A 26,482-nucleotide genomic window follows, 5' to 3' on the forward strand; every position below is an offset into this window, starting at 1 on the left:
GTACCTAGTTAATTAGTATTATAAGTAAGTTTGATGTTAGAAGATCTGAGTAGAAGGGGGGGGGGTAAAGTTAGGCCCGACATTGGATAAGTAGGTAAGTACCCCGAAAAAGTTATGGCCAACTTTTCGGTTCCGCGTTCGTCAAAACTTTAAATACTTATAAGTAATAAGTATAGCTGCAGTTTACAACTTACGACTAATTAACCACTCGTTTGAAATTTGTTTTCAAAAAATTATTGCTGTTTGTGATAATTATTGTTTAGTATTAAAAAATCACCCTGTATAAGTATATATATATGTATACAAGCGAGTAATCGTGTCGATAAAAAGGTACGTTCGATAAGAATTGCAGACCGCGGCGTGTGTATACGCAATTTATTGTTTTTCATTGAATAAAATATGAAATAATATATTAATTGTACCAAACATGATAAAAAAACGTATAGTATAAAAAATATAATAATATATATTTCACATCTGCATAATATTATATTATTTTTATTTTACTTTTTAGCATTTTTTATTACATCGCCAAAATCGAAATTTCTCAATATATCGTCAGCGGTCGGTAATAACTAATAAAATATTAAATAATACGTTAAAATAATTAACAGTTAAGTCGGAAATTGTAGTATATTTAATGACAGCAAAAAAATGGAAAAAATGCATACTCGGCACACCAGTTTTTTATTGTTTAGTAAAATGTTTCAGTTTTATTTTTCAACTAAAAATTAACCGAATATTAAAGTTAAAATAAATGTAACACTATGTTCATCCACATTATTATATTTATATTATCATTTGAGTGTGTTTTTGATATTTTTCTGATTCTATCAGACCAAAGTCCTCCGGTACGATGATAGTACATATTGACCGTGATAGTTTATTATTATTAAAAATCTGTACCTATATTCACAAGAACTAGATTGCCAATCGCGTGGAATACGTTAATCATTAAAATATAAACAAACTACTGTATAATTAGTTTCATTTTTAAATGTTTCTTATATCATTTAAAACGATTCGGGGTTTTACACTATGTCCAAAAATTAGTGAACGCTTAAAATTACAATATTCCTGAGGTCGATATTATAATTATAATATGGTAAAATGCGTAGTCATTAATAATTAATATCATCGATAAAAGTGTATAACACACATAATATTATAATAAAGAAACGCCCATCAGTGTTTGTTCATGTCGTTAAAAACTTGAAAAAATGTAAGTATTGTAATGCTGCATCCATTTATAATACATAATGTACATAGTATACCTATAACTTATATTTATAGTTAATGTGTAATAGTTTTTTCTTTAAAAAAAGATTGTATTGTGATGTTAGAAAATAGATTAAGTAATTAAATAGGTCGTTGAATTGCTTAAATGAGTAATTTAATAATATATCTTTTAAATAAATGTATTTAATTTGAACACAAACAACTCTAATATTACTATAAACAATAATGTTATGCATCTTTAGAGTAAATGACATATTATTTAAGTTGTTTAATTTAATTCCAAAAAAAATCTTAATGATATTATGCTTATTTTGTCGAATCATAAAACAGATACAGGTTTGTTATGTACATTATTCGCGTGAATCAACACGAATGTTATAAATAAAGACGATTAGCTAAAAATTGACTATTAATGAACATTATGCACAAACAATTAAGACACATTAATACATTATTGCAGTGCAGTAGTATAGGTATCAAATGAGATAAATCTACATTAGGTGCGCTTAATGGCTCGCTTAAAAAAAAAAAATAATAATAATAATTAACTTCAATTTAATCGTCGTGCATATTATTTAGAATATTAAAAAAAAAAAAAAAATGATGATTGTTGTACAATTTTTTTATTTAAGAATAAAGCATGTCGTTTACGATAATAGATTACATATATGTACATATAGGTATGCGACCAGTATATACATACTGCACACCACCGCTACTGCTATGATAGCAAACAGCGCGGGTACACCTAAATGGACGCAATTTAACTTTAATTTGTAATGTAAAGAGCACTTGTCGCGTATGTATATATAACGTCACCGTCGTAACGATACAATTATTAAACAATAATAATGACGATGATGATAATAATAATAATAATAATAATAATAATAATAATAGAAAATTGTTCGTCGCGTCATCCCGCTCGCTGCCCCAACGCATATTGTATATTATAATATTATGCAGCCTACTCACTAATATAACGGTATGCCTAGTGCCCGTGTAGCATTATTTCGCTGTGCGAGACACTTTTTGAGAAGCTCGACGTAAAATAATTGTATCGTCACGGCAGTCGTACGCGCGCACACGGAGGATAATGACTATGATTTTTAACTTTTAGTCATCGATGACTCTGCGATGATGCGACGGAGTCGTATATATAGGTACCTACGTGATGTGTGTATAGTATCGGAACGAATTATTTGTGCACAAATGCGTATATAAGTAAAATCATCGTTGTTGAGAAACAGCTCGTTTGACGGCAGTGTTTGCGACGGCTGTTTTTCCCCTCGCCGAACACGTGTTTAGCATACGTTTTTCGACTAAACATTCGTTAAAGTAGGTGGGTACATAATAACATATAACTGATATTACACGGTTTGTGTGTGAGTGAGTGTGTGTGTGTGTGTGTGTGTGTGTGTGTGTGTGTGTGCGTGTGTGTGCGCGTGAGCGTGTGTGCGTGTGTACACAAATATTATGGGTCGACGGAACTTATAGGTCGTCCGATAGGTCTCGACAATCGATCTGAGAATCGCTGATTTATATAATTAATATATTTCTATTACAATATATATATAATATACACATCATATAGGTATATAGTCGTGTATTATAATAGTATTATTATGTAATCACTAATCAACATTCATCAATAAATGGGTAACGTAAATAACATAATATTCTATATATTTTAATGTACATAATCATGTTAAATGATTCCCATACAGATGTACATCTGTACGTGCGATACACATAACACAATATATATTATAGCAGAGTGTAGTCGGTACGTCTCTAGAACTTTCACAACTATCCCGACCACGTCGATAAGTCGAAAACTTTGCGAAATCTGTCGTTCCCGCCGAATAATTATTATTATGATTTATGATCACGACACATTATAATAGTACACTTTATATACGTAATTGCTGTACTACAAGAATTATTGTTTAAGCAATTTCAGTGGTGCGAATTTGCTGCAACAGTCGATTTAGAGGATCACGTGCGACTGCAGTAAAGTCACAACGAAAAATATTCGCATCGCAAAACCGTTATAGGTGTCCATTATTGCTAATCTCGGCAGTGACTTTCAGTTGCAGCGATAATTTTAAAGAGGTCGATGATTACTGGATTTAGAGAGAAATTGTAGTACAAGTCTAACTTCGTATTAATATGAATAATAATAACTTCAATACATAAGCATAGTATTAAGTAGTCTTCGAGGGGGTGGTAGGTCATTCAAAAAATCAATTACCAGATAAAATATTTCACTTCGCCTTGCCATTATATTTCCTGCATAAAATATTTGTTTTGATAAAATACAATGGTAATATTATGTTCAATGGCAGCTCAATAATAATTAATAAGTATTTCACGGTGATGCCTCTGCACCTGTCCCCCGGCTAAGGGTGTTGGGTGATTTGCGAGTTCGATGGTCGGGGAGGGGTAGAGGTGATAAGCCCCTACGCGAGGTTTGATAAATTCGGCGGCAAAGAAGGTACTTAACTACCCATCTCTCGTGGGTGTGCAGCAGCCTACTGCAACGGTATATATTATATTGAGGTGCACTATAAAACGCGCTGTTATTATTGCATTGCGATTAATCGAATTGACATCTTCGATCGAATACAAATTTCATATGATATTAAATGTTCACCACAATATTTACACAACGTCATTAATGTTGTAAGCGTATGTGTTCAGTGTAGGACGCTGATAGGTACCTATATTATTTTAATATGATATTAAACATGAACATTTTTACAGTTCGTAGAACGCGCTGCGAAAGAGCTGTTGTTCTTCACGATGCTCTCTTATCGGCCACATGCAGCCATTAAATATAGATAACAATAATATAATATTATAAACTATAATATTATTTACGTTCGAACACCATTCATTTGATCCCATCGGGAATTTTTTAGAATAGATTAATAATAATATGAAGAGCAGCTGCGGCACGTGTCCGGACCACCACAAAATGTCTTCAATCGTTCTAAAAAAACACGGTGTTTTTTTTTAAAAAATTTCGTTTTCCAATATTTGTTCATAGACATTTTCGGTCCTACAAATTAAAACATGGAAATTATGTGAAATAATGCATTAATGGTGTATGGCGTTTTAAAATAACACAGAATCTGTAGTGAACCTAAAGTTATATCATGAAACACTGGTTTAAGGACGTCATTATAATATGAGCAAAACTTTCAACTATACAGCTAAATAGTATTTTATAATATGTGTAATAATAATATTGCATTGTATACAATAAGTTTAAAGGTGATTTTTTTTCTAATTGCTGCACAAAGATATAGAAGTATGACGAAATCAACCGAGTAATAAATCTATAATTCAACGCCCGTGTCTCGTAAGTCCTATAGGCTATAAGTACTGTAACTACAGTATCTAGATATACGAAACATTAAAGTTTGAGGTGTTTTCCTGATTACGTTAGTTACTATTTTATTTCTAGATTGTCATCGATTAAATACTGTATATTATAATGATGTACCTAAGTAGGTAGGTAGAATAAATTTAAAGGCTAGGAAAATATAAATTTATGAAATTTTTGATTGGTCAAAACATTTTGCTTGAAATACATGCAATGGTTGTAAGACAAAGTGCAAATAATTAACTCTTGAAATATGCATCCTATAATGGTCTTTGTAGCAGTGTGTACCGTCTAGGTGCAACGGTACATCAGTATAAATTGCATATTTTAAGGCTACCGTCAACCCGAGCCTGGTGAGGACCTCAGTACTCAATATCGATTTTCTTCGGCAATATTGGACAAATGCACAACTTATACCTATAATAAGAAAAATTTTAAATGGAACCCTATACAGTTCCAAAACCTTACAATACCACAACCTACAGCTAATGGCCTCAGTTGTCGAAGCTTAAATAAATAAAAAGAAAGAAAAAAACGAGTATTCCGTGTACCTAAATAATATGGGCACCTATACAGACCTATAGAAGTGAGTGATCGAAAATCTTATATTTTAATAACTGTTCATCTAACGATATTTACATAAATGCATAATTTTATTTTTCGTTATGATATACGTTTGAAGTTTAATCGGTATTAATTAAAATGATTAATTCGTATATATATAATAATATATTCGATAACTATTATCGTAATTAAAATAATGAGATTTAATAATATAATATTATGAATTTTTCAGTTAAAAATTCCTAGTTTAGCTATTTTATATGATTTCAGATATTTTATATATCATTAATAGTTATAATATGATAATAATATAATGATTCTTTTAAATGATTTATACCTATAGATATCCCGTGCACCGTCAACAACAAATTTACCTAACAAATTCATAATCATTAATCGACACCTTACACAACGACAGCCATCCCTTATACTTTATTGGACGTAGATACTTGTTCTCATAGGTGGATATTTTGTCAAATTTGTGGAGGGTTTGACATTTTTACCTTTATATGTATAGAGAGACTAAACACATAAGACTCCTGGGAGACTGGTTAAAGTTCTGAGAGGGGAGATTGAAGCCCCCTCTTAATATCCACCTAAAATCGGTCTGCAATAATAATAATATATATTTTAATATTGTTGTTCGGCAATTGATTTTAAATTATATTTTTATTGGTATACATTGCATCAAACCCAATTCTAGGTCAGATTGAGAGCCTAATAGTTTGCATTACATTTTTACACGACACCTACCTATATCGAATTCTAAGAATATGTTTTTACTCTCACTTAATTGGACTCAGAGTCGTTAGATTCTCATTTCTAGGAATTTTTATTTCGTCCTTAACCCGCATTGGTTCTGATAGAACTTTTTTACAATACTAATTTAATATGAATTAAAATAAATACCTAATGTAATAATGTTGGAGAAATCGATAGGAATATAATTGCACCATGGTCGTTAATATGAATTAAGTTAAGATAAATTATATTAAATTATATAACTTAGGAAAATTTCGGCAAGGCGAGGATAAGGTTTTACATTTAGACTGTTTGTAAAATCAACAAGTATTAATGTAATGCAATATCAGGTTGAATGTCTTGGTGCCAAACGTATGAGCTTCATTAATGCGGTAGGTATGTGAAATCGCATCAACATTTTTACTAAGAAAATACTTCGATACCAACTACTCAAAGAAGAATATTGATTATTGTAATAGCGTGAATCTAACGGTTTTTTTTTTTTTGAAATTAACCCTCATCAGCGCAAGCTATATTTAACAATAACTTTTTGTTATCAAATTAGTTTTAAAAACCTTGAGAACATAGTGATAGTGGAAGCATATAATACAAGATTTAAGATATGAACGTTATAATATTATATCTTGTCGATTTTACAATGCGAATACCTATTAGGTAGTAAATATTTAAACAAAATATATAATATTATATTTTTTTTATATTTATCTCGCTGTACATCCTCGAGGGATAAATAATTATTACAATCACAAACGAGTTTTGGTGACTAAAATACCAAGTGTGAAATTCAAATATAAGTGATACATGACAAATCTGTGACGACATGATGCGTGTCCGCGTGTGAACTAAATAATTTGTCAAGAAAGTACCTATCGAATAATGCTCTTCGGAAATGAGAATGCAATATAGGCTTACAAAGTGAAGCGCTAAAGTGTGGACTAAATGACATGCAACGGGTCGACATTTATTTCGTCCAGATATTTACCTAAATCATATTCACCCTTTCCATATTTAGATATTACAATTTTTATATACACACTTTTTTTCTGCGGCGGTAGCGCGAGTTTATGAATAGTTTATTTCTTTTTTAGTAAGTGACTCGGTGCTGGTTTTCAAATTTTCCTCAATTCTATAAAAATTGAAAATTCTATTTTAGTTTTTACCTTCTTATATATTATATAGACATATAATTATAATACTTTCCCAGTTTTCCACTAATCTACTGTCTGATACCTATTTTGAAGGGGTCGACAAAGTAATATTGATTCGTGGCAATAATTCTCAGGTCTTGTAGAATTGTCAGATTTTGATAACTATTTTTTTATCCAAAAGAAGAAAACTTCCAACAAGCCACATTAAACTCCGGTTTCTTATTTTATTTCAAACAATGGTATAATATAGTTTGTAAAAAAAAGCTTAAAATGATTGTATTATTTTTGAAGACATATTTTTAAATTTGAGATTAAAATACTGAAAAACGGAGTTAAGTGCAGCCTGTAAAATATTATCATCTAATAGTTAAAAGAAAATTTTTAAATTTGGTTGGTTTTACAGAACAAGATCATAATTATTCCCATAGAGCATATTTTTATGGACATAATTACATCGACAACCAACTTAACAAATTATAAATTGTATAATAATATAATGATAATTCGACAATATGAGTTTAATATAATTAATTGTATTTAAAACAAATTATCAAAATATTGAGTACTCTTTTGAAATAACGAGGGTATTTTTCCATCACTATATTCTTGTCCAAACGAATCATATGAGTGTTGGCCTACACTAATTTATAAGTTATGCTAATCGATGACCAGTGTCTCAGTCCAGATGATTTGAATAAATACAATTAATTGAGTATTTAAAAGGAAGAAGTGATGGGCATCAACAAGTGTATATACTATATGATATTCTATTTTTAAGTACATTAATGTAATACTGTGATTAAAAAAAATCTATATAATTAGGCGTATAAGTGCTTTTTGTTTAACAAATGTTTTCATTTTATTTAGCTATAATATTACTTAAAATATGTTGATTATTAAAACAAAATATATCAAAACAAATAAAACGTTTGGTGAAAATACCTTGATTTTTTTTAAATTTTTATTTACAAACATTTTGTTATGACTTAGACTTATTATTATATGAATCGCAATTTTTTTTACAGTTATAATTTTCAGAAAACACTATCATATTTTAATATTCTCATAAATCCATAAACAGATATTATACATCGATATCGCTGTATGACATAATATTTGATAATAACAAAATTGTTGAAGTCTATTATTTTTGCATGGTTTTTCTTTAACGACGACCAACGATAGAAGTAATAATCTATATAAAATATATTAAGTAGGTATTAAAAATCGAAGGCATAAAATATTACTGTAATTTAGTCATTGCTATTTTTTCTAGATTAAACGCAATTGGACGTTAGACATTGATTGTACATTACACATAATACTACTCTATTATAATATGATGAAAAACTTCGTTCGATTTTGATTATGTTAGGCAAATGTTATTGGTTTTAAAATTATTTAACAAAAAATTGTAATACCTATATCGGCTTATGTTTGAAATAATAGCTAGTGTTGTTTACTAATAAACAACTAAATAAGACTAAGGTATGCATATCCAATATACAACATATTGTTGTAACTTATTATTTGTGATTACTCATTATGGATGGAAAAAAGTTGAAAATATATCCATTACTCATTGAGTTGGTCCCGAAATCTGAACATTTTAGAATTCAATTAATACTAGATTTAATAGGACAAAACCTAAAATGTAGTACTGTAGTTCTGTGGCTACTCATCTTACATAATATTTTCCATATTAAAATAGGTAGACACAAGAGAAACTCGGGGAACTTTATGAAGAAAATTCATAACATGTACTTTATACCTATTTTTATGAAACTTAGGTACCTATATGTCATCTTTTTTCATGGATCCCTATGGTAAGCGAGGGGATGCAAATTATCAAGCTCAAATAAGGTGTGACCGTGTCATATTTTTTTTTTAAGTAACAATAGTTAAGCTAGCTAGGTAGCTATAATCCTAGTCGCCATAACGCGATATAAAGTAGTATACTTAGTCTTAATCTATCCCACAGAGGTGTTTGTATAATAAATTGATTCACTGCAGTGGGTGAAAGCTAACCCATAATCCTCAACCAAGTTTTCTAAATTCCCTTTTGAATAAATAAAAAAAAACAATAGATATCCATTACCGACATGTTAATGGAGTATTTTGGAGTTTCGAAAACATCTCAGTTACTACGGTTACATATGCATCACAGCTAAAACCGATTCAACTCAATTCGAAACTCCCGAAATTAAATGCATATGCATGTGAACGGCTATTCGGTTTAATATCAATTTGGTTTACCTAAAAAAGGGTTTAGTTAATTCGCATATGCAATGCGCATTGAAAATAACTACGGTAGAACAAAACGCATGTACAAACGGATCGCACTACAACAACTGAATGAAATTATTAATTCGAATTGGGGTAAATTGGTTTAAATTTTAAACTGTGCGTGCGTAAACGTTGAAATGATAACTGCAGTTTGGTTTCGTGGAAGTGTATTATAATTAAGGCTGAGAATTTAATGCACTAAAGAACCTTAAAAAATGCACTTAAAATGCAAAAAATGCTATATAAAATGCCAAAAATTATAGTATAAAATTAATTTAAAATAGTTTTTAATTTAATTTTTATATTTATATTAATATTAAGTACAGGATATTATACATTAGTACATTACACGCCTAAAACAGTGTTTATTTAATAAAAAAAAAAATTATAAAAATGTGGTTTAGTCATCTACCAATTGCCTTATTCTATCGACATATATACAGCCAGTGTATAAAAACAAATTTTTTTTTTCAAAAATTGTTTCCGTCAATTGACGGAATTTGATTAATAATACTGGAAAATGAACTAAAAAAGGAAATTATGACATAAAAATGCACAAAAATGACCTAAACAATTAAAAATGTCAAAAAATGCAAAATAAAAGTTGCAAAAATGGATTCGTAGTTACATAGTTCAAATTATGTACTTACAAAGCTACGTTTCACAATCACAAAAAAAAATGCACTTTCCTACAAATTCGCAGCCCTAATTATAATACTAATATACAGTTTTAGACGTGTATGTATACATTTGTACCTGATTTGAATTGTTTCATTTCGAATCGAGTTAATTCGAATTGAAGGATGCATATATAGACAAGGGGTGCAAAGGGGTAACAATACCAACAACAAGGGTTACGCCGCGAAGAGATTTCGTCGATTTTCGTTTCCCGCTGCAGTTATTTCATACATAATATTCGAACACCCCATCGAAGCCGTACTAGACCAGTGGAACAGTAACTCGTGCAGTCGTGTCCATATCGGTGATATAATTTTACAACACTAATATTTAACGAGTCAGACGAAGATTTTATGAATTATATTTCCATAAAAACGGTACTAAAAAACTATGCACCTGTTGCAATGAGATTTTAACATATCATGTACCTACCAATAGATTATTGTACAATATTATATTATTATTATGTTGTACGCGAACTGGAATCGTGGGTAAAACTTTACGGTTTCGGTGGTGTCACGAGCATGATATTTTATTTTATGCGTATTTGCCAACCCGCTCGAACAAAAGCGGCGAACGGTCGCCGGCCGACGGAAACGTCTCGCCGCGGCCTTGGGCGCATTTTCATCGCGTCCGTCCGTCCGACGGGTCGCGTGCGGGTAGGTTCCCAAGTCGTATACCTACCTAAATACCGTATACAAGTCATATCGCGTTTTCCGCGGAATTCAGGGATTACTTGCCGTTTGTATACGACTGGTCGCTTCACACTCGTCGCAATAACAGCAGTATATAATATATTAATAAGACGTGGTAATAAAATTAGGTGTACAACAACGGCAAAATCCTATTATTTTGTGTGCTTACTACTGAACATCACCCGACGACGACTACGTTACGGCCAAGTGACGGCGGCGGCGTTTCAGTCCTCGTTCGCGGTCCACGGTGATTGGAAGACGGCGGCGGATCGACGTGTATTGTTTAAGCGACTTTTCGACTTCCGGTAAGCGCACTGACACCTGTACTGAACGCAAATCGTAAATATAATATTTTATATAACGTATTATGGCGTATCAGATCTCGCGACGGGTACCGAACGGTGGAAATTATTTATTTTTTTTGAAAAACAAAAACAAAATCGAAATTCCGATCGCGCGCCGGAAACGAGCCGCGACACGAGTCTCTTCTCTCCGCGGAGACGAAACCAAAATCTGTCGCCTGGCGGCCGACCGCTGTATAATATTTAATAAATTATAATATTATTACCCGATACTAAACGACGGCGTATATATCCGGTACGGCCGACCGACGTGCAAAACGGATACAAATCGAAAATAATATATATGTGTATACACGTATTGTATAAAACGTCGACGATATACGCGCGCGAATCGCAAATGAGATATCGATAACAACAATGTGTGTTGTGTTGTGTCGATGAGAGTACCTATATAAATCGTCTCGAATCCGTCGTGGCCGAGTGAGAGATGCGTTGCGTGCGCGCGGCAAATGCTATCAAACTGACCCGCGCGGATCGGCAAAGGGGACACACGTCAAGAATACACTTTTAAATGGACCGACGGGAATAGCAATAAACACGAATTACACGAGCGCGCGCGCACGCACGCGATAAGTACGTATTACGCGTCTTTATGCCGGCGGGCGAGAGTGTGTGCGTGTGTGCGTGTGTGAGCCAATATTCGTCGTTATGTACATATATATATATATATACATACGCGCATATACAGGGTGTATCCGGAAGACGACGCGTTGTCCAAATGTCATTCCGACGTCTGACCGTCGACAGTTATTCTTCGGATACACCCTGTACACGTATACATTATACACTCGATGTGTGTGTGTGGGTGTGTGTGTGTGTGTGTGTGCGTGTGCGTGTGTGTGCGTGTGTGCGTGTGTGTGTGTGTGCGCGCGCTCAATGTACGACGACGGACGACGTCTTATATTATTTGATATAATAATATTATATTATTGTTGTGTTCAAATTGTCGCTCTCTCTCTCTCTCTCTCTCTCTCTCTCTCTGTGTCTGTGTCTGTCTCTCTGGCACCGTCTTGGTTTATTCCTACTCAATATCGTTATATGCCATATTATACACTACTCTTGTTCTCGATTAGCGATTTATTGCGATTTATTATTTCATTATAACTACGAATTACGATGATGATGATGACATCACATTGACACCGCACCAGTGTAGCTGACGCCGACGTGTGAGGTACGTATACCGGCTAATATACACGATTTCGTCAGTGACGGTGGCGAATCGTGAGTTATTGTAATTTCTCGGTATAATATGCAAAATCGTGTTCGCGATCCACCCAAAGCCGGCCATGTTTTGGAAATGCAAGCACACACACACACACACATATAGGTAGGTACATTCCGTGTAAAATGCATAATATATAGATTATAATGACATAGGTAATTAAAATATGTCCGTGTGGGTAATACTCTAAACCTTCTATATAATAATATGTATATTTAATATTGTGTACATCACCAGCTAAATACAAACACCGACGTCCTGATGTATTCTATACAGTAATATGCGTCATATTATTAAAAACGATGTGTTATTCGCACTCACTGGTCATGACGTATGGATCTACATTGTGTATAAAATTGTATATTTTCGCATATTCCGTTTTGGTTTTGAATTAATTAGAATTAATATCTTTTTATGTATCTATTGTTCGAACATGGGAACTAGGAAGAGGTACCTACTATGTAATGACGTAGGTAATGGTCACTCGTTGTCTGGTTAGTCATTAGTCATTTTACTTTGGTCTTTGACAACAACAATTTGTAAACAACATGATATAATAATTAATTTTTATACAAATTATAGTGACTTTATTTAACTATCTACAGTGAAGATTTGTGATAGAAGCTAGGGTTACGTAGTTACGTTATACCTAAATGTTGTGTATAGAAAACCATTTACTTCAAAAATAATTTGTAGTTTAAAATTCCAGCATTCTACATTCCATCGAAGACATGCAGTAAATTAGGTATCCAAGTATCCTAGTATTTATGGATGGATGAGTAGCAGCCGATATTTTGAATAAAATTAATTTTCGAAAACAATCTGGACAAGTGCGCGATTTGCTCACAAGGAACATTCCCAGCTGCCGCCTCGTCTATTATAGCTTCGTAGTTACCTGTATGAAACCGTTTTAAAAATTCAAATTCAAATCCAATTCAGTATAAACTACATAAGGAAATAAAATATCATAAAAAAAATTAATTTGCTTATAACGCATTATTTTTTGAATGACAATTGAGAGTAGCGTGAATGTGATATTAAAATGAATAGGGTACCTACTTTTTTTATTTTCTTATGAATAACTAAACTTGGTTGGATCTTAGATAGGAACCTTTTTAAAGTAGTCAGTACCCATACGACTAAACTTATCCAACGCCCAACATTACCTGCCTAATACCTATACATTATCAGACTTATAGGAAGTAGGCATAGGTTTCTACCCGTAAAAGTATAAAATTAGGTAGTTTGAAAAGCTTTTAAGGCCAGTTGTCAGTGTAATAGGTACTTAAAAAAATGGTTATGGTGAATATTTTAAATATCTTAAGATCGTTTGTGTGAAATTACAATTAAATAAACATTGTATTTTTTAATAATAGTTTATTTATAACGCCCCGAAATCAAATAGTTGGTACCTACCTACCTACAGAAAATAAAGTACCTATAGCCCCCTAGGTAATAAAATAAAAACAATACTTAAATGCTGGTACAAAATACAGGAATAAAAAATGAAATCTGATGGATGCCTTAAATACTTCCATTTTCCACGCGCTCATGAATTGTTCTTTATGACACATAATATTATAGTCACACGATAAAAAATATGTAGCCACTAGCCGTGTAGGCATATCAACTGAAATACTAACAAGTAATGTCACTTATTAAGAAAACACAGTACCTATTTACTAGGCAAAGTCCTCAACAATCGTTTTATCCTTCCGACATTGATTTTGTAACAGAATTATAAAATAAAATCAATGCTTCTAGTACGTACGGGATATTTTCGTTGTAAGCTACCTACCTATTTTTCGCAATGATCTTCACAGGTTGGCGGATCACTGCAGTGGAAAAAATAGGCAACATTATTAGGCGATGGGGGTTCTTCGGTCTCCTTATATTTCTATAATTTTGTAAGGTATAGTATAACCTTGTAGGTCCAGAAAAATATATAAAACGTACTTATGCATAGACACGAATTATAGCTCGTGTATTGTAATTTGTTCGAGTGAGCTAATTTAGAATTTGAGGACTAAGCTTTTCCTTTTAATAAAGTACTTAGGAATATCTCAGAATGCGTTCATAAAATCGTGTATTCCCAAAAACGTCTGTTCCTTATACTAGAACCTAACACTTTTTATAATATTCAAAAATATGTTTAATGTTAATTTATATTTTATTTTCACATTCAATTATAAAAGATAAAAAATTATAATTGTGCATAATATTAGTAGAATATTATTATTTATGGACTTTAGTCGAAACCGGAAATAAAGATAGATATTGTTTTCAACTCTTATAGATTGGCTTTAACTATTGCACAAACTTACTGAACTATGATCTGGAATGTGCCAAATGATTTAAATTGTGTACTTAACTAGGTACTTCCTAGTATTTATGGAAACGGAATATTTTGTTTTTTCATACTTATGTTACCTATATCTGTAGACTGTGGCGTAGGTACATGTTTTTTTACGTTCGAAGGCAAATAATAATTAGGTATTTGAAAGGATTTTAATTTATATTATATTTTTAAATTATTTACATTTACCTACACTATAAAATATAGTTAAATATAATATCAATGATAACTGATAAGCAACAATCAAATAAAATCTATTTAAGCTATATGTTTTAACTTTTAACTAAACAAATGAAGACTAATAATTATATACAATGTAGAATAACTAAAAATTACAATATACCTTATGTTTGACATAATATTAAAAATATATGTAATAGTTAAAATTATATTTATAAGATACAATCGCCATAAACACTGCTAATACCTTAAATAAGTAGGTACCTGAAGTACAAAAACATCTGTTGAGCTTTGATACTTTTAATGATAATGTTATTACTTACTGTACTTACTAAGCCGATATATATTCAGTCACATGATTTTGGACAGAATAACTGTTGTATATTATGTCAATAATATTACGAGTAATATTAATTATTAGGTAGGTATCTATCTACAAATCTATAAAATAAAACAACATTTATAGATACAATAATTATCTAAAACAATAATAAATTACAATTTAAAGATGAATAGTAGGTAGTTTATCTATACGAATACCAATTGTTTTTTAAATGTTTCAGCAATACAAAGAGTTTATAAAAATATTTATAATTGACCAAATTTATTTTTAAAAATATATTATACTAGTATTTAAGGTTGTGACAACCAACAATCACAGTTTTAGTTATAGGTCAATAGAAATACTTTAATATGCATGGATATATTTTGTATGCATACCTAAGTTTAACTATATATTATAAATACAATACAGTGTAATCTTACTGATTCAAATAAAAGAAAAGAAACTATTCTGAGCAGGAGAGAGTGCGTTTTAATATCAGTACTTCTTATATGTTTCCTTCGTGTACAGACAATTTAAAATATATTTATCTTCTTTAAATAAAATATGTTAGTAGTTCATGATTTAAATAATAATAAAATGTGTGTACTGCAACTACTGCTGATATATTTTTAATTTAAAGTAAAAATAATGTAATTTGAATATTATCTAATGAGTTATAATAACTAGGAGAAATTTACTTATTTTATTTTAATAGTCAATTTTAATTATGGTAGTAATATTTCTGTTTGACACCTCAAATTTTCAAATATTTTAATAAATTTCAACCTTGAACAAATTATTTCAATTGATTCAAATAATTTACTTTATACCAATATTATAAACCTTGTACCAACATCCAAATATAATTTTCAAGACCTTTTACATAGTTCAACATCTCCATTTATAACAATTATTTAATTTTGAAATGTATACATGATGTATTATATAACACATTTAAATACAATAACTGTCATATACAAAGCATTTTTAAGTGGCAGTCAATGGCTAGTGAGGCCATTAAGGAGTATAATACAATATACGCATCGAGCTTGTACCTTATCGACAATAGACAATATGAGTAAAAAATAAAAACAAAACAAACTTAATGAAAACACAATTTCTAGTTACATATTACACTTGTACAACTTAGTTGTCTAACTAAAGTACCTTAAGTAGGTAGTTAAAAAAATATATCAATAAGAATTTTTGGACAAAATACAGTTAAAATAAAACACAAAAAGTAACTATCAACCTGAATTGGAATGTAACAATTTTGTTATAACTTTTATTAGTAAAAGATTTAGATTTATTTATAACATTGTTTCGTTAAATTCCAGAGCTGAAATAAATCAATTACTAAGTAACTTATACGTTGAGTAGTCGTATAGGGCATGAATCTGTATGATCTGAAAAAGCTCAGGCTAAACACATTTTCAAATTCCCACAAATAATAATAATTTGTATAATGTGTGTACTTAATGAATACATCCTTTAATACCTAATTTACAAGTGAATAAATAACTAACAATAATAAATACATAATCAAACTGAAATGTGAAAACAGGAATAATACTTTTAGCAAGCTCAAACCCTAACATTTAAAAACAATGTTTAAAAGGATTAAAATGGATTATGATTAAGGTGTGAACTATAAATGTAAAATTAATCTGGCTGAACATGCCAATTAATAAATTTGTATATTCCAAAACGAATTCCAAGATATTTTTCTATGTCGTCTAATAAGATACCTTTAATCCATCATTTTACATGTACATTACAAGTCGTTTGTCCCAAGTGGCTAATTTTTTAATCTAATTAACATTTTTAGAGTTAAACTATTAATTTCAGCAAACATAAATCAATTTTTAAAGTTTAGACAGAATATGTGTAGAATAATTATATTATTTATATGTGGAGGACAGGAACGTACAAAGACAAACACAATAATGTACTCATAGTATTTGTTATGTTGTTCACTAGAGACAAACTGGAACTAATATACACATTGGTTTTATTGACTAAATAAAAATCAATTCGTTTTGGAAAATATTACAATGTTAAATAGCGTGTTAACTTTTTATTGTAAAATGCAATTAATTTATGATATTTTACTGGTAATCACAATCATTTAAATTATATAAAAACAAAATAATTAAATACATAGATATAATAATAATAAAAAACAATTTTCAAAGATTGGTTAGACCATAATATAATGTATAATATATAAAGGACATTGTGTCTTAAAAAATAGTTATAATATATCCATATAGTATATATTATATAAATATATATTATATACACGTATAAACATTTAACATTTAATATAGTATGTATCTTAAATATCATCATACCATTTCTAAATAATAATAATAATCATGTAAGTACTAAAAAAAAAATTAAATTTTACCAATTTAGTTAGTTTTTGGTTCTATTTTTTTTTCTTTTTAAATTATTATTGAAATGTCAACTATAATAACTGGATACCCTAAACACTTTATTATGAGAAATAATACAATAGTTATAATTACATCCCTCAAAAATAATTAAGGTTTAAGTGTATAAATTAAACATTGAATTTTAGTAGAATTTATAGGTATGGGTGTTACGGCAGAAAAGATAAATAATATTTTTACTGATTTCTCACTTCATCTATAGTGTTTTTCATATACATCAGACATTGGTCAATGACTGTTTGAGCTAGGCTATGTATAACCCCGGGCTGATTATTTTGAAGTTGACTGTGTTCTTCGAGTAGTTCACTCATGATTCTCAAACCACCTTCAGCTATAACAATCGAACAGTATTTTTCGGCTAGAAAAAAAAATTAATAAACATTTTTAATTTGTTAGACATTATAATATTCAGATATAATATATAATTTAAAATTTATGATAAAAAAGCAAAACAAATTAAACTGCATACAATTTTCATTTAATCCACAAATATTAACAATTATAGAATATAATTAAAGGTTTTTTAAAAAAAAATATTTAAAAAATTTAATTTAACAATAATATACTTACGGTAAACTTTAGTGAGGTTTGCTAAAGCCCATGCTGCCCAATGAGCACATTGAGGTGTGTGCCTAACTTGTGCAAGCTGCAATATTGGCTCAAAGGAACGATAATTAATATTTCGATCAGCATCCAAGTTCCAATTTTGAATGGCTTTAGTCATACGATCTAATACTTTATATCTTGATGGGGCTTTTATAACCCACGATTTTTGGCCGTCTGATGCCAAGTGTGCTATTACCCCTGCAGCATTGTAACTAACCTGTATGAAAAAAAGTTTGATCATTCTGTTATGTAAGTAAATATTTGTATGTATACCTCAATTCCGTCTTGCGTTGAAAATAAAAGGTCAGAAAATACTTTGATAAAATGTCCTTGCATGAGTCTACATCGTAGCTCACTCACTTCAGCAACATTGCCCAATAACCCCATCATGTTTCGCATCAGTTCATTTTTATCAGGAAAAGTCTACAAGCAGACAATATTTAATAGTCACAGTATCTTATTATTTGTATTATGATACCTACCGTTAAGCATCCAAGGAAGTATTTCATTCCATTTCCATCTAGAAACCTTTTACAATTCTTTGGTGCTTCATCTGTTACATTCCACATGGTTGACCAAGCAACTTCAAGAACATCATCACAAACTCTCCGATGAAGCCTATCTTTGATTATTGCCATCATTTTCTGTATAAAATATGTTTTAATTATGAATATAATAGGATATTAATAATTTATTTTTAATTACCTTAATTGCCCCAGCATCTCCAAGTTCATTTTTTTGTTTATTATTCACTTGACATGCAACTGAGTTCAGTAAATAAATACCAATTCTTTGTACAAACCCTTCGTGGTCACTAGTAGATACAATGTGTAGTAACATTTGTACTAAACGTTTAAACTCGAACATCTAGAAATTAATTTATAATTTTAAAACTTATTATGAATTGATAGGATATTATATTTTTCAATTTGTATTTATTTAAAGAAATTCTACTAATTACAGCTGAAGAACACAGTGATATTTTTTACTAAAATGTTCATACATGATTTTATATTTTTATTTTTATATCAACAAAAGTTTCTCTTAAATGTATTTTATACTTTATGGTTGGTTTATATAAATATTTATCCGTTATAGTTAAAATAATAACATATTTTCATCACTACAGATTTCAAAAAATTGTATGAAAAAGCAGTTATTGGCATGGACAAAGAGAGTAATGTATGTATACATTTAACACAGGTATTAAAAGTTGGGAACGTCCAGAGATGAGAATCAAAATTCTAAATATAATGAATTTCAATAAGGAAATACAAATGCATTGAGCATTTATCACATAATATTTGGTAATAACTTATATTTTAAATATATTTTTTTTAAATAAAACAACAAACATAATAAAAATATATTCTGTGTAATTTGTATATCCGGGGTCTGTTAAGTACATACAATTACAATAAAATACTAAAATCTTAGATAATTCTTATAGACTAGAGTAAGATCTTTTTAAACTGTAAATTAAAATAAATAATAACATGTTGTGAGACTAAGTAGATATGATTGACGTAAACTGAATTTTACAATTGATCATAAAATTATGAAATATTTTGTATAGTTATCACTTTTAATAATAATAACGAGAAATCATTAATATATGATTACTCACTATTATACAAGTTTTTGGACTTCAGAATCTTTAATGGAATTAACTAAAACCTAAACTTTTCAAATGAATTTGTTGGTTATAAGTTCTAAACCATAATCCCAGTAGTTAGTAGTGGCATTATTAGATTATAATTTGGTAGAATATATCAGTTTTAAACGGCTATATTCATTCAAGACTACAGTACATTAAATATTTTAGTTTTTGGGTAATGTACATGTATTTTGCATACAGTGTAAAGTAATAAATAATAAAAATAAATAAATAAATATAAAAATAACATGAATACAAAATATAATTTTTTTTATTTATGACAAAATATTAAGAAAAATGAAAAATGAGTAACTTTAAATTGATAAAATAATTGTTTTTCTAATGTACAAGTTGATCATGGCAGATGAAATATGTGAAGTGTATTAAAAATCTATAGAATGTTACTAAGTTGTACAAGACCCAAATTTATGTTTTTGAATAGCACCAACAATTGCAGATTCATAAAACAACACAAGAAAATGTCATCATTATAGATACCTATGTCATATAAACGAGTGACATTAAATTAAACAACAATCTATAACTGCTGAAAGTTTTAAATATAAACACAAGTAATGAAAGAGTGAAGTCGATTTTGGGTAAAATGAATATTTTAATGGACTTCAATGAATACTACCAATTGTTTAATCATACTTTTTACATTGAATCAACACATTTACCATTTGTATTTCTAAGTTGTAGATTTTAAATAATAATAAAAAAAATCAGATTTTTTGTGTCTGAGACATAGTTCCAGATTGTAACACATTATATACTATATCTCAGCTCAAACCTGTTAATTTTAATTAGTAAGCATAAACATTTATGAGATAACTTTTTATTCAAAATATAAATTAATTATATTTACTTCAAAACTAGTGTTACTCATTGATTATTATCACTTATCAGTTATCTAAAATAATCACCCATAGTGCATAACATAACAATAATAGTTTAATACAGATCTTTTTAAAAACAAATACATGAAAAAATAGACATTTCGAAATATAGTTTAGAATTGAGAAAGTAAATAATGTATTATACGTGTGTATACAATAAAATGGTTATCAATTTGAATACATGCCAATATGAGTCATTTCTTTTAGTTTCCAAATCAAAATAAAAATTCAAGGTTAGGTTGTCTTTAAGTAAGAATATATTATGAAATCTTTATTCTAATTAATGTTATTAAACTTACATTATAATATTATAAGTTATTTGAGAAATTATATTTAAATTAAATTTAAGTTTGTTTAATTAAGTTCAGACATCTGTTTTGCTCATCCATACTTTAGTTATCAAACTTTATGAATAAAATACATTTTACAAAATCTTTATCTAGTGTGAAAGAAAAAGATACAGCTTATCTCACATTTAAACCAAAATTCAGAAAAATTGATACCTACAGATATTATAAGAAAACTTTGAAGAGCTAAATAAAATGTTATTTTAACAGTAAAAAATTGTTGGGTAAGAATAGATTGCTCAAAACAATCTAAAATAATTCAAAAAACTTCCTGGTCCTAATTATAATATATATTATACACATACATTTTTCTCAAACAAGTTGCCATGATTAATAATTTCATAATAATTTAATCTTATTCTACATTAAGGCTGATGCTCATTTAATTTGATTCAAGTTAAAAAATATATTTTTAATTTATTAAAAATGTATACATATTTTGGTTTTAGATTTTGAGAAAAGTGATGAATCTATTGATTTACAATGATGTTTAAACACATATATATTTTTTGTATATTTCAATAAATTAATCATGTTTAGGAACAATACATTGATTTACGTAATTTCAATAAAATGAAGTAATTTGAATCTACTATTATTAGAAAATAGTAGGTAAATTGGGAGATTAAAAGTAGAAAAATCTTACTTTTCAAATAGAATTTTTTTTTTTTAAATTATGGAAAAATAGTAATATTTAAGTTACACTAATTTCTTACAAAATTGATTTTTTTAAATCCAAAAAACGTTACTCTTAAATTGTTTATACAGTAATTAATTTACAAAAAATTCTAGCACAATTTTTTTAAGGGTTTGAAATTTTGTAGTTCAGTATAAAGTTTTACTAAAAGAAAAATGTATCATTAATAGTGTTATAAATAACTTATAAAACAATAAAATATTGAAAGAAATAGAGGTTGATCCAGTTTCCAATTTCAGAACTATTTTTTGTATGTAATAATTTATCACTTAATTCATATTGAACACTTTCATTACATTGACTTATTCAATAACGAGGTAAACTCGAAACCTACTATATATCAGAGTGATCCCCCTCAGTTTTTAATATTTGTAATATTTATAGTTTGAATTTACCACATCTTGAGGTATTCGCAACTGACACAAAGTCAAACATCCATTTCGCATCATTGTTTCATCATAGTTGTGATAGTCCATTCCAGTTAATAGTGTAGTGATAATACGTCGTTTTACTGTTATATCATTTAATAGTAAAGGCCGATCTTTATTCTTCACAATATAGAAAAGTGTTGCACTAAAAAATTACTTCATAAATAAAAATCTTCTCTTTTCAAAGGGCAAATTAGTGAATACTAACCTCCCAGAAATTTGAATGAGTTTCTCTTTAACATATCTGGTAAGAGCTTCAAGTACAATGTCAAGAGCTTGATCAATTTGTGTACACTGGTCATACCTCAACAAGTGATAAAGGTCGTTTAAAATGTTTTGAAGTAACTTTGGTTTGTCCATACACGAAGCAGCAGAATTGAAAATCTGTTCTTCGTTAGCATCACCACTAATCTATGAAAAGAAACACAAATATAAACATGTTATTTAATAATAGTTTAATGGATTAATTAATTTTAATTGTATTACGATTTTCGCAGGAATATCGTGCCGTCTGCAAGCATTGTGCTGAGTATGATATAATCCTAAAAATTCTAAAGGATTATCTACTCGACACTCTAAACCAGGAATGTCCGACTTCCTGCCACTCAACGACTCACATGTAGATTGTTCTGCAGTGCCTATAATCATAATATATACATGATAGATATGTAGTATCAAAAACATAAATTACTCAACTTACCTTTTCCAGCCAAATTTGTACCGGAGATGTCCAAAGACATAAGATTTGGTAGACATTTCACAATTCGTGCTAAAACTTTATTTTCGTCTGTAAAAATACCTTGTTCTGGGAAAGTCTCAGTTTGGGATATATCTAAAACACTAGAAACACAATTTGGAATTAGTAAATATAATGAAAATGACTTTTTTTTGTTTTATCACAGTATAGAAGATACTCACACCAGTGATTGCAGGGAACAGATACTGTCTATCGCTTCATCGTTCTGTAAATTAGGCACATCGAAAAGAATCAATGTATGCAAGTTGGTGAGTTTACTCAAGTAACTCAGATTGCCAACACCTAAGCAATACGAGAGGTCCAAGAACCTTAGTTGTACGAGATTATCAAGCATGACACCCAGAAATATGTTGTCACTATTAAATGGTGATTCTGCAATTGCTCGCAATATAAAACGTTTAAGATTGGGAGCCTTCTTGTAGATTCTTGAGGGGAGATCATCTAGAGATAGTGAAGAGTTTGACAGCTTGTTGTAAGGAGTTATTTGTACATTGGGACCAATGGTCAACGAACGAAGGTTGACTGCATGTTTGAATATATTTATATAAGTTTTGTGCGTGAGATTCTGGCAATTAGTGAGTGTGAGTTCATATAGGTCGTGGCACAACAGGTACTCAAGCCCTTCATCTGTAATACTCGAGTTACTTATGTGTACCGATGTCAGGTTCGTCCTGTTAAGGTCTGAGAATAGATGAGCAAAATGGTCGAAAATCTCACCACCGTTGCTCTGGTAAACCTTGATGAATGCTTCACATATCGCGCTTGGCAAAGCCAATCCATCGTGTAGAGTATAACCATCAGGCGTCTCCGTACACAGTGTGTCCAAGTTTCTTGCCACATATCTCAGACACAGGCAGAACAATGATTCTGGAACCCGTTCTTCTTTGTGTCTGAACTTGATCGGAATTCGTTGGAGCTCGTTTTGGTACATAATATTGAGAACGATCAAATTGTTCGCAACCTAAGTAAGTCGATCGGAACGATTGAAGAAAAAGAACGAAAAATCGTTGAACATGGTTAAGTACAATAAAATTGAGAGCAAAAAAAATAAGTTCTTCGCTTTCGTCCGACAATTAATGGAATGTATCGAGTTAATCAAACCTTGTAAGTAGAGATTTGAAACCGTGAACAGTGCAGCGGACTCCAAAATTAGAATGCCATGTTACTGGTGGTTTGAAAAACTATTGTCGATTATTATTTGTTACGAACTGTCAAAAATCGCGTCTATATTATTGGCGAGACTATTTTGGTCGGGTAGAAAGGAAAATATTGCTATTGCAAAACATAACACTAACGAGTAACAAGAATTATTGGTATACCTTACCTAGTTTTTTTCCTTTATTAATAAAATGCGAACGTTCGCGAACAATAACAATTAATCAGCTGTCCGCGTTATCACGGTGGCTGTCAGTGATGACGGTGAAGCGACGTGAAATGTCTTGCTCGAAACACCTTGGCCCGAGAAAGACGCAGTATGCGAACTCTGGGCGATGGAGAGAGAGAGCAGTCCTTTGTCGTACTTATCTTTCTAAAGTGATAAGTTTGAATTCTACCATTAAAAGCCGTTGGGACTGGGAGTCCGAAGGTGTCCGAAAGTGTATAATATACACAGCCGCACAGGTCACGGTCCTTGGCCCACATCGACACATCGTGTTTACAGTGCATTCCCAAAGGTCGACCGTTTAATAATAACTCGCCGAAAATCCCTTTCACCTTCGCGTCTGGGAATGGGAATAACGCGCGATTCAAGCGTCTCGATGTGTTCAGACTTCAGTTTACTGACCAGCGACCGCGGCACTTTATTGACTTCAGATATTTTTAAAAAGGTCTCGATCTCGATATTATCGTCGATATTCAACAACTATAGAGATTATATGATACAGAATTTTGTATTGTGGTCCGAAACTACCGAATAAAGACAAAAACTACTGACAGTTGACACGGGAATGTGTAGGTTTTCAAGGTTAACGATAAAAATAAAATGATATTGATTGAGCTAACAAATAAAATAATATGATAAGTACGGATGCAGTATTGTACAAGTTTTCTACAGTAACGACTAAAATAATAAAATATTAAATAAAAAGCAGGTACAGAACATTACACCAACACAATGGAATATGTATAGCAATTATTGAAAGCAGACAGGCATATTCGAATAATATTTATCTAATGAACTTAAAAATTAAAAAACGAAAAAGTTAAAAACATGATAGTTGTAAAATAGAGTGGTAGGTATATTGGTATCATCGTGGCTAATGGTTTAGTCATGGGCATCATATTATGTGCTCATCATAATACATTTTGGAAGCAAAATTAGCACAAGCAATAAAATTACGAGATGTACATATATAGCATTTAATCTATTCTGTGAACATACTTTATAAGGATGAGCGATAAAGTAACTTTATAAATCTCAAATTCGGATGACAATTGACAGCACTCTAATTAATATCATAATCCATTTATTGTATTCATTTGATTGTAGCCCTTAACTAGAAAACCTTAATTTTAAAATAAATACTGCTAGAACTAGGAACAAAACCATTATTTTATTTTTAATCTATTAAATTCATCATCAAAAATATACTCATGTCAATTGGTAATTCTACACATTTAGATTTATTTTCTTAATTTCTGGTAACATAAACGATATTAAACACTTGTATAAATTAGATTAATCGTATAATACGTTAGTAGATTACCCATTGTGAGTATTGTAAATTTGTTTTGTTGTTTGTTGTAACTTTTGTATCTTGTCTTATTTTATAAACATACGTGTTTTTTTTCTTTCTTTCTTTTTTTCTTATTTTATAACTCACTTAATCATTTTGAAACCCTTTATATATTTATAGTTTATACTACTACATTATTTATACATAATTAATAATTATACTATTTTTCTCTTGCATTTATACTATTATTTAAAATTAGCAATAAACTTTATTATAACTGTAATATATAATACTTAAGAGGGCGCCACACCCGCATGCGTTGTCTCCGTCTTACAAACGAGTAACATACCAAATTTACGCTCAGCAGTTCAAGTTTTATGCCGTTAGCATAAAAATTAGAGTGAATTAACCTATTATGAAACTTGATGGTNGCGGGTGTGGCGCCCTCTTAATATACAGATATAGATGCACATATTGCCACTAAATGAGTTGAAAGTGACCGGTATACTCAAGTGCATCAATCAAAATTTTAAATTATAGAGCAAGAGCTTTTCGTAATAATTTAGGTAAAGATGATAGGTTAAAAAAGTTATGTGAAAGTTTTTCAAATGATGATATTTTAAATTTTTTGATTTCAGTGAGCTATCTTACCAGAATAAAAAAATAAAAATATACATTTATACAATTATATTTATTAGGTATATTATTATTTTATTATATTCATTATATACAGTGGATGCCACTTATAA

The 26,482-nt window shown here is 29.9% G+C and overlaps 1 protein-coding gene and 1 long non-coding RNA gene across 3 annotated transcripts; one reads left to right on the top strand and one right to left on the bottom strand.

Annotated features, from left to right (window-relative positions):
* The first annotated feature begins 12,110 nt into the window (after positions 1-12,110).
* On the top strand, positions 12,111-22,883 carry LOC111030802. Of its 2 annotated transcripts, none has more exons than XR_002604135.1 (3): positions 12,111-12,455; positions 19,403-19,580; positions 22,799-22,883. It is a non-coding gene; the product is annotated as an uncharacterized LOC111030802 (long non-coding RNA). The 2 variants fall into 2 exon arrangements; XR_002604136.1 differs by lacking the exon at positions 22,799-22,883 and adding an exon at positions 20,373-21,791.
* LOC111030798 (protein zer-1 homolog) lies at positions 17,599-24,746 on the bottom strand. Its single transcript, XM_022310483.1, has 10 exons — positions 23,220-24,746; positions 23,002-23,141; positions 22,788-22,939; positions 22,510-22,712; positions 22,269-22,446; positions 18,979-19,140; positions 18,756-18,917; positions 18,547-18,696; positions 18,238-18,490; positions 17,599-18,025 (listed from the first exon to the last, which is right to left on the bottom strand). The coding sequence occupies exons 1-10, from the start codon at positions 23,987-23,989 to the stop codon at positions 17,844-17,846; spliced, it is 2,352 nt and encodes a 783-aa protein (XP_022166175.1). The 5' UTR covers positions 23,990-24,746; the 3' UTR covers positions 17,599-17,843.
* Between the last annotated feature and the right edge of the window lie 1,736 nt (positions 24,747-26,482).

Source organism: Myzus persicae, unplaced genomic scaffold, assembly GCF_001856785.1.
Source record: "Myzus persicae strain clone G006 unplaced genomic scaffold, MPER_G0061.0, whole genome shotgun sequence".
In the NCBI taxonomy this organism is placed as follows: domain Eukaryota; kingdom Metazoa; phylum Arthropoda; class Insecta; order Hemiptera; family Aphididae; genus Myzus; species Myzus persicae.

Bases quoted from the DNA above. Each gene is read 5' to 3' on its own strand.
- LOC111030798 (XM_022310483.1), bottom strand. From the start codon at position 23,989: ATGTACCAAAACGAGCTCCAACGAATTCCGATCAAGTTCAGACACAAA. The intron at 22,713-22,787 runs GTAATACAATTA...TTCTTTTCATAG, and splicing joins ACGATATTCCTGCGAAAATC to ATTAGTGGTGATGCTAACGA. The intron at 18,026-18,237 runs GTAAGTATATTA...TTTTTTTTCTAG, and splicing joins AAACCTCACTAAAGTTTACC to CCGAAAAATACTGTTCGATT.